At 34.0% G+C, this 9,070-nt stretch overlaps 1 protein-coding gene across 1 annotated transcript; it reads left to right on the top strand.

The window, feature by feature from the left end:
- The first annotated feature begins 350 nt into the window (after nucleotides 1-350).
- Nucleotides 351-1,838, top strand: LOC107694500 (uncharacterized). The gene is made up of 3 exons (XM_016494208.1): nucleotides 351-675; nucleotides 987-1,370; nucleotides 1,783-1,838. The coding sequence occupies exons 1-3, from the start codon at nucleotides 381-383 to the stop codon at nucleotides 1,836-1,838; spliced, it is 735 nt and encodes a 244-aa protein (XP_016349694.1). The 5' UTR covers nucleotides 351-380.
- Nucleotides 1,839-9,070: the final 7,232 nt, after the last annotated feature.

The following is a 9,070-nucleotide window of genomic DNA, read 5'->3' as shown; positions in this document are numbered from 1 at the left end:
AGGATACTTAAAAACAATATTTTGTAATTAAAAGCACAATTTTCTTGTTTATGGATAATTTTCATCAATATTATTATTAGGCATAATGAGCAATATTCTATCAATTGTCTATGAAAACACTTTATTTTATGACTGCACATGAATCACAATTTGGTTTGTATAATCATTAGTTTGCTGAAGATTATTCATGAGACTTGTGTAGGCTACTGTATTTGCATGAATATTTTGAATTCAGACAGGTTTCTCTACCTATAATCTGTATGATCTGGAGAAAAAAAATTTCACAGCTCTTACCTGTTGTTTATTTTTGTTTGGTCCATAATGAACTTTTCATTTCTTTTTCAGGTTTTTTTTGTGTTGATATTGTCGAAGTATCCGTGATGGAGGGAGATCCAGTCACTCTAAACACTGATGTTGAAACAAACCAACAAGAAGATATTAAATGGTATTTTAATGACATTCGAATAGCTGAAATCAGTGGAGATCTTAGTGATATATGTACAGATGTTCAGTGTAATGAAGGTACTGAGAGATTCAGAGATAGACTGAAGCTGGATCATCAGACTGGATCTCTGACCATCATGAACACCAGAACCACAGACTCTGGACATTATGAACTAAAGATCATCAGCAGCTTCAGCATCAGTGAAAAGACCTTCAATGTTACTGTTTATGGTGAGTCACTGAATGAATGTTTAAAAGCAGATTAAATAGATTTAAATCACAACATTTTTTTTTTTTTGCAGTAACATTTAGAGTAGTTCTTTTCTCTTAATGTATTTTAATGCCGTATACACTCAGTCTATTTGAAAACACATTTACTGTTTAAGTATTTAATTTTAAAAAAGTTTGTAAAATGTGTGCAAAACAAATAAGTGCTGTAAACAGCATGAGAAATTGTTTTCATATACACAGTGCTTTCACGTTGTTTTGTTGTTTTTCCCCCCCAAAAAAAATCCTTCAGCAGCTGTTGGTTTGTGTTTCAGGTGTTTTTGCTTCTGAACAAGATGAAAAGTCAGTGAAGGAGGGAGAATCTGTCACTTTAGATCCTGGTCTAGAAAGACAACCAAATGAGGTGATGAGATGGTATTATAAAGATATTCTCATTGCTGAAATCACTGGATATATGAGTAAGATCTGTACAGATGATCAGTGCAAAGAGAGATTCAGAGACAGACTGAAGCTGGATCATCAGACTGGATCTCTGATCATCACAAACACCAGAACCACAGACTCTGGAGTTTATACACTACAGATCAGCAGAAGCCTTCATCGCAGCAACAGTGCTTTCAGTGTGAAGAGCTTTGGTGTTAACATTGCTGTTAGTGAGTATAATGTAGTTCCTTTGTGCAATCTGAAAACACACACACGCACACACACACATATATAGATAGATAGACTTTTAAGCTGTTTGTTATGAACAAATCAAACAAAAGTAATTGAAATAGCTCATCACTGCGAATGTTTCAAGTGTTTTCCCCAAATTCATTCAACTGAAAATGCAACTTTTAATGACTTCTGCAGTCTCAAAATTATTATTGGCAAGCATCGTTTGTACTTAGTAGAGTTCCCTATTGCTGTTATGACCTGTTGCAAAAGAGATACATAGCCAGACACCAGCTTCTGGGAGCGTTGCTGGGGAATCTTCGCCCATTCCTCATGAGCAATGGCCTCCAGTTCAGTAATATTCTTGGGTTTACATGCTGAATCTTCCAGGACTTCTTCTGCAATCAAGCCTTGGTGGAATTTGAAGCATGATTGGGATCATTGTTGTGTTGGAAGGTCCATTGATGCCCAAACTTCAGCTTCCTCGCAGGCAGCATGACATTTTCTCCTAGGATTTCCTGATACTTCAATAAATACATATATCCATCTGTTGAAGCTCCTTGGTCAGCAATTACAGCCTCGAGTCTTTTTGGGTATGACACAACAAGCTTTGCACACCTGGATTGGGGGATTTTCTGACATTCTTCTTTTCAAATCCTCTCAAGCTCGGTCAGGTTGGATGGGGGCCGTTGGTGGACAGCTAGCTTCAGGTCTCTCCAAAGATGTTCGATAGGGTTCAAGTCAGGGCTCTGGCTGGGCCACTTGTGATCAGTAAGACTTGTAATGTTTTTTAAAGAAGCCTCTTATGCTCATCAAGGCTGCATTTATTTGATCAAAAATACAGAGGGAAAAAACAGTAATCATGCAAAATTTTATTACAATATAAAATAATGGTTTCTATTGTAATATCCTTTAAAATATAATTTATTTCTGTGATGCAAAGCTGAATTTCCATCAGCCATTACTCCAGTATAAAGTGTCACATGATCCTTCAGAAATCATTCTAATATGCTGATTTATTATTAGAATTATCAATGTTGGCAACAGTTGTGCTGCCAAATATTTTTTGGGAAACTGCGATACTTTTTTTAGGATTCTTTGATGAATAAAAAGTTAAAAAGAACAGAATTTATTTAAAATATAAATCTTTTCTAACAATATAAATCTTTGCTATCACTTCTTATCAATTTAACACATCCTTGCTGAATAAAAGTTTTAATTTATTTAAAAAAAAAGAAAGAATACCAATTTACTGACCCCAAACTTTTGAGCAGTAGAGCATATTGTTAGAAAATATTTCTAATTTAAATAAATGCTCTTCTTTTTAACTTTTTATTCGTCAAAAGAATCCTGAAAAAAAGTATCACAGGTTCCAAAAAAATATTAAGCAGCACAACAGTTTCTAGCACTGATAATAAATCAGCATATTAGAATGATTTCTGAAGGATCATATGACACTGAAGACTGGAGCAATGATGCTGAAAATGCAGCTTTGCATCACAGGAATAAATTAGATTTTAATGTATATTAAAATAAAAAAACGTTATTTTACATTGTAATAATATTTCACAATATTTCATTTTTTTCTGTATTTATTTATATATATAATTTTTTTTTCATCAGTCCTGTTCTTCTCTTCTTCTTTACTGTCAGTGAATCTCTAGAGACCCATGAGTCCTCACTGTAGGAGACTGCGACATACTGTTGAACACTACCGATGGGACGTCCTTTAATCAGACTGAGGCTGCAAGTGAAACTTCAATATAATATAATTTATTACACTGATACTTTCATTGAAAGGGACAGTGAAGAGGCATTGGAAAATGAGAGAAAAGCATCAGCTGAAACTCACAACACTTACAGAAATTGATAGACCGGTCAAATTTCACCTCCACACCAATTTCAACACCACCACAGCAACGACTAATTTGATATTCATTATTAGTCATTTAAATAATAAAACATGTTGCCTAAATATTTGTAAATTATATTAACATTTCTTTAAAAAAAAAAAAAAATTCAGTATTAAAATGAGGAACAAAGAAGCACTCTACAAGCAATAGAACTGCAAGTTCTTGACATTTTACAGTATACTGTACAGAGCAGAGGTTGGGAACCCTTTTATATACCAAGGAGCCCTTTTTTAATTTTTGGTTAAAATGCTTTTTTTTTTTAAGTTGCTGCAGAAACTCCAACAATCCATGTTCACATGGATCCGTGAAAACGACTAAAAACACTGACAGTCCAGTAGATGGCGAAACACTACTTGCCTATAGACTGAACTCATAATACGCATGTGCAAATCACCATTTTCACAAATTAGCATTTTTGTACACTGTATAAAATTATTGTGATTTTAACAGTAAAATACTGTAAAAATGCTACAGTAAAAACCTGTTAACTGGTTAACAGTAAGTTTTCATACTATATTCGGTGAATAAATGTAATTACATTTAATGTAATTTTACAGTAAAATACCGTTAAAAATAAATTTTTTGGAAGTGAAAAAAAAAGTCATTGTATAATTTACAGTGACAAACCATAAATTAACACTCCCAGAATTCCCTGCATGACATTTCATATTTGATGGTTTTTTTTGTTGAAATAACATGTTTCTTCTTAGTTTTTTTTTTCTTATCAGTTGTGTACATTAGGGTTTAATCTTACATCTAATGTTGTTAAATGAATGTTTATTGCATTATTTAAAAATATCACATAATTTGGAAGTGAAAAAGAAAAAGTCATTGTATAATTTACAGTGAAAAACCGAAAATTGGCACTCCCAGAATTCCATGCATGACACTTCATATTTGATGGGTTACGGTGACAAACCATAAATTAACACTCCCAGAATTCCCTGCATGACATTTCATATTTGATGGTTTTTTTTGTTGAAATAACATGTTTCTTCTTAGTTTTTTTTTTCTTATCAGTTGTGTACATTAGGGTTTAATCTTACATCTAATGTTGTTAAATGAATGTTTATTGCATTATTTCAGTATCATGTGTGTCACCATGATGGGGTTTAGTGTTTGTGTGACTGATACTGTGCACCTTCTATATATATAAGTATTGCCCTCCTCAGCTCGTAGAAAAGCTGTTTGTGATGAGCTTTGGTTCATCACGTGACTTTCTCATCACCACCAGTTTTTGGTGGTTATCAGTGCATTACAATGGTTCAAAACAGATATTAGTACTTCAATATGTTGGTTTATTAACATTACGTCAGTTAATGAAATACGGCATTTTATTGTGAATTTTTAATTAAGTCTGTAAAACCTAAAATGTTGCTACCATATTTTTTACGGTGAAGTTCTGGCAACCACAGCTGCCGTTATTTTACCGTAAATGTCACAGATTTTTTTTTACAGTGTAGTTTACACAGAGACAGTAACGGTATTGTTTTTAAAAACTTGCACTCTAAAAACAGTTGCCAAAAGTTAGCTTTTTCAAGTCCCCAAAATGGCATTGTTGTGTTAAAAATGAATGGCTAAAATTCATAAAGCTTTCAGTTTTTATTTGAAAACAGTGTCTTGTAAAAAGCCCCATATACTACAAAATGGAATAGAATAGTCAAACAACTGGTTTTCAGGTACTGAAATGAGTCTGTACTACTACTACTTACCTACTACTGTAGGTGTTGTTACTGGTATCGTTGCTGTTACTGGAACACACTGATATTGTTATATCACAAATGAACATATACCTTTCACTATTTTAACCAGCAAAGTGCCTTTGTGCAACCATCTTTGTCAAGAAAAAAAAAAGACTATGAACAGAATGGTTTTTATAGCTCTACAAGCTATACACCAGCATTAACCAGCTTATTGAATTATTTTATAGTCGTTGAAACAATTTACTGTGATGATTTAATATGTTCCATGTCTGTACCTGTATGTATAACAACAGCTGTGTTTAATGTTGTTACTCTGGTGTTCAGCTGGTGAAAATAATTTGTGATTGACATACTTCATGGACTTTTGTGTTTGTTTTCATTTTCATCCCTCATGTTCCTTGACCTAGTTTCTGTCTCCCTTAATTGTGTCATTATGTGCAGGTGTGTCTTGTCATTATCCTCATTTACTCTTCCATATAAGTTGTAGTCAGTTCAGGGTTTCTTTGTCCGGTCTCGTCAACGTGTACGTGTGTATTAAGCCTTCCTGTTGTGGATTACCTTGTGTGAATATATTAAAGACTTTTACTTTCATCTTCATGCAAGTTCATTCAACACCGAACCGTGATATTGTCAGGAGAAATATTATAGTTGAATTTCCACACAAATATGTGGAACATTAGTCAAACATATTTGTAAACAAAACATTTGTGATATTTAAGTGTTAATCAGTTTATTTTGCTGCAAAGATTTTTTTTTTTTTCATTTATGCCATTTCATGTGAGGAGGAAGATGACAACTGGGTGGGTGTTACGTATAGACACATTATTTTATTATTGTTATACTGAGTTTATTTTGTCATATGTTAGTATTATTAATGGTAACACTTTATTTTAAGGATCATACATTATACCGTAATTAATGACTAATAACTGCATTTGCAAGTGACTAGTTATGGACTTTTTTACAATTACAAGCTATTTATAAGGCCTTTAGTAGTTGTTGACTTATTTTTGTCTTGTAGTCCTTTATTCTGTCCTAACAATGTACTGTACTAATTAGCTAAAAATAAAACCAACTAATAGGTTGGATTGTGCAAATTACACACTTTATACGTTCTCAGTACACTGTGTGAATGTGTAGCTTATAAGTATGAAATAAATATAGAATAGGCATTTCAACACAGACATTTAAATTCACTGAAAAACACTGTGATGTTACATAAAAGCAGTCTTTCTAGCAGTTGTTCTATACTAACAAATTATTTATAACTTAAATATTCCCTGAATATTTATTAATAGCTAACAAGCATATTTCTCACTAATAAATGCAATATTACTTCAGATTATGTTCCCTATTCTAAAGTAAATTTTGTGCTTTTTTTCAATAGGAAAAAAAAGACATGAAAACATGTCTTTGTTGTTTTATGGTTCAACAAGAGAACAAACTACAAATGAGACACATCTTGAATAATAGCAGTTATTGCCAAACAGTTAATTGACATTTGCTTTTAATACAAATGATGATGGTCACAGAATAAACCAAACATCTGCATTTTTCACACTGGATATTTCCTTCTAATGTCATGCAAAACCATACCCAGGGGGCCATTTTTATGTTTCTCACCACTCCAGTAAGTCCACTCAATTACTTTTAAGAGGTCTTTGAGCATGCTTTCTGTGCGGTTCCCCCTAAATCTCCACACTGTTGCCTTGCAGACTCCCCAGAATCTCTCAATGTTTTGTGTGTGAGCAAATACCTCTTTATGGTTCACAGTTAGATGGTTATATCCAGAATCTCTGAGACAGTTATAGGCTCTCCACAAATCTGACACAACAGTGCTTCCCTGTCTAACATGCTTCTGGAGAACTGGCATGAGGTGTTGAGCTGAACGCTGATTGACAACTCTCAGAATGGGTCTTCAGCACTCCTCTTTGACCCCAAGCATTCCAAACACCCCTGATGCCCTGTTGCTCTGTCTTCCTCGGTTGTACTAAAAATGACAGAATTTAAGAATTTAGTTTAGCATTCATCTTTACTATAAAGTGTGACCAGATGAAATTTAAAATTACCTTTCTTTTGTGGCCAAATTTGCTCTCATCACTGAAAACAATTTTGTGTCTTTTTCCAATTTCCAGGTCACCTCTTCTCTTAATTCGTTTAATTGCAGATTTGCAGACTCCACACAGACGATAAGCAAGTCTAGTCAGTGTGGAAGAGCTTCCAGTGATGCCTTCCTGTAGCGTGTCCACTTGCCGCAACTTGAGTCCTTGTGAAAATCTACAGTTTAAAAGCAAACACATAGGTTACACAGAAAAATCAGGATCATAACACTCAGTTCACTATCAATGTTATGTTATTAACATTGCTAACAAGTATAAGTTCTGATATTATCTGCTTGAATAATATGCTACAAAATAGTTTCCTCAACACAAATACAGTGTGACAGAGTTTCCTCACATTTAACAAACACAGGATGATATATTCTTACCTGTAAATAAACTGCGTCCATGTGTGGAGGCTGAGATGAGACTTGGAAAATGTTGAGCCACTTTCGGATGCTCTTGCTGTAATCGAGACACCCCTACCCCTTCACGTGAACGCGCGAAACGGAGGGGTAGGGCAAAGGGGAAGAGCTAAGGGGTAGAATTGGGATTGGGCCTTACTGTGGCATTTATCTTGACACCCTAGCAGTGGATAAAAGTATTAAAATAAGCATACTATTTAAAAATGTTATACTTTCAAAGCAAATGCATAGTTTAAAGACATATTATATTAATAAAAGCACTCCTGTTTTTAATAATAATTATTTCATAATTATATAAATATTTTTATATAATTAAAAATATAATTATTTTTAATAATAAATACTAATTATTATTCTTTTAAATGTCAATATTATTATTTTAAATGTGTTTTGTTCAGGTCAAATGGAAAAACCTTTGGTACTTTTTATGTCACTAAACCCATTTTTACAGAATAAAATACAAATAATTTTAAAAAGTGAAATACAAAGACTACAATTAGTTTATCAATACAATTGTATTACTTTTCCAGTTGTCAGTGTTTAATAGGGAAATAAATGCTATAAAATATTTTAGATAAAAACATCTCAAATGAAATTTGTCACAATAGAAATGTGTAGTGTTTCTCGACTTCATGACATCTTTCACATACATGTTGTAGAGACGATAGCAGACAGGAATACTGGAACACTAACTTTTATTTTTGCCGCATTACTTCTGGTTGCATACTATCATATGCCCTACATGGGAGGGGCGTCGCGTCCTGTGTCGTCACAGGTCAAACCAAATACATTACAAAATGTATTTACTTTTTTAAGTTATAAATATTCTAACATCTGCATAACAACTAATAATGCAAAAAATAGAGTTGAATTCTCAACATTAAACTGAACAAATACATTACTATAAATTACGATTATCGATATAATAAATTACGAATGTGTCACACGTTTTAAACTCAACAAAATGGTGAAATACATACAGTACCTCACAGAAGTGAGTACACCCCTCACATTTTTGTAAATATTTTATTATATCTTTTCATGTGACAACACTGAAGAAATGACACTTTGCTACAATGTAAAGTAGTGAGTGTACAGCTTGTATAACAGTGTAAATTTGCTGTCCCCTCAAAATAACTCACAGCCATTAATGTCTAAACTGCTGGCCACAAAAGTGAGTACACGCCTAAGTGAAAATGTCCAAATTGGGCCCAAAGTGTCAATATTTTGTACGCCCACCATTATTTTCCAGCACTGCCTTAACCCTCTTGGTCATGGAGTTCACCAGAGCTTCACAGGTTGCCACTGGAGTCCTCTTCCACTCCTCCATGACGACATCACAGAGCTGGTGGATGTTAGAGACCTTGCGCTCCTCCACCTTCCGTTTGAGGATGCCCCACAGATTCTTGGCCAATCCATCACCTTTACCCTCAGCTTCTTTAGCAAGGCAGTGGTCGTCTTGGAGGTGTGTTTGGGGTCGTTATCATGTTGGAATACTGCCCTGCGGCCCAGTCTCCGAAGGGAGGGGATCATGCTCTGCTTCAGTATGTCACAGAACATGTTGGCATTCATGGTTCCCTCAATGAACTGTAGCTCCCCAGTGC

The sequence above is a fragment of the Sinocyclocheilus anshuiensis genome, unplaced genomic scaffold, assembly GCF_001515605.1.
Source record: "Sinocyclocheilus anshuiensis isolate Anshui unplaced genomic scaffold, SAMN03320099.WGS_v1.1 scaffold954, whole genome shotgun sequence".
In the NCBI taxonomy this organism is placed as follows: Eukaryota; Metazoa; Chordata; class Actinopteri; order Cypriniformes; family Cyprinidae; genus Sinocyclocheilus; species Sinocyclocheilus anshuiensis.
The sequence above is the reverse complement of the archived record's forward strand: the minus strand, read 5'-3'. Positions and strand labels throughout refer to the sequence as shown.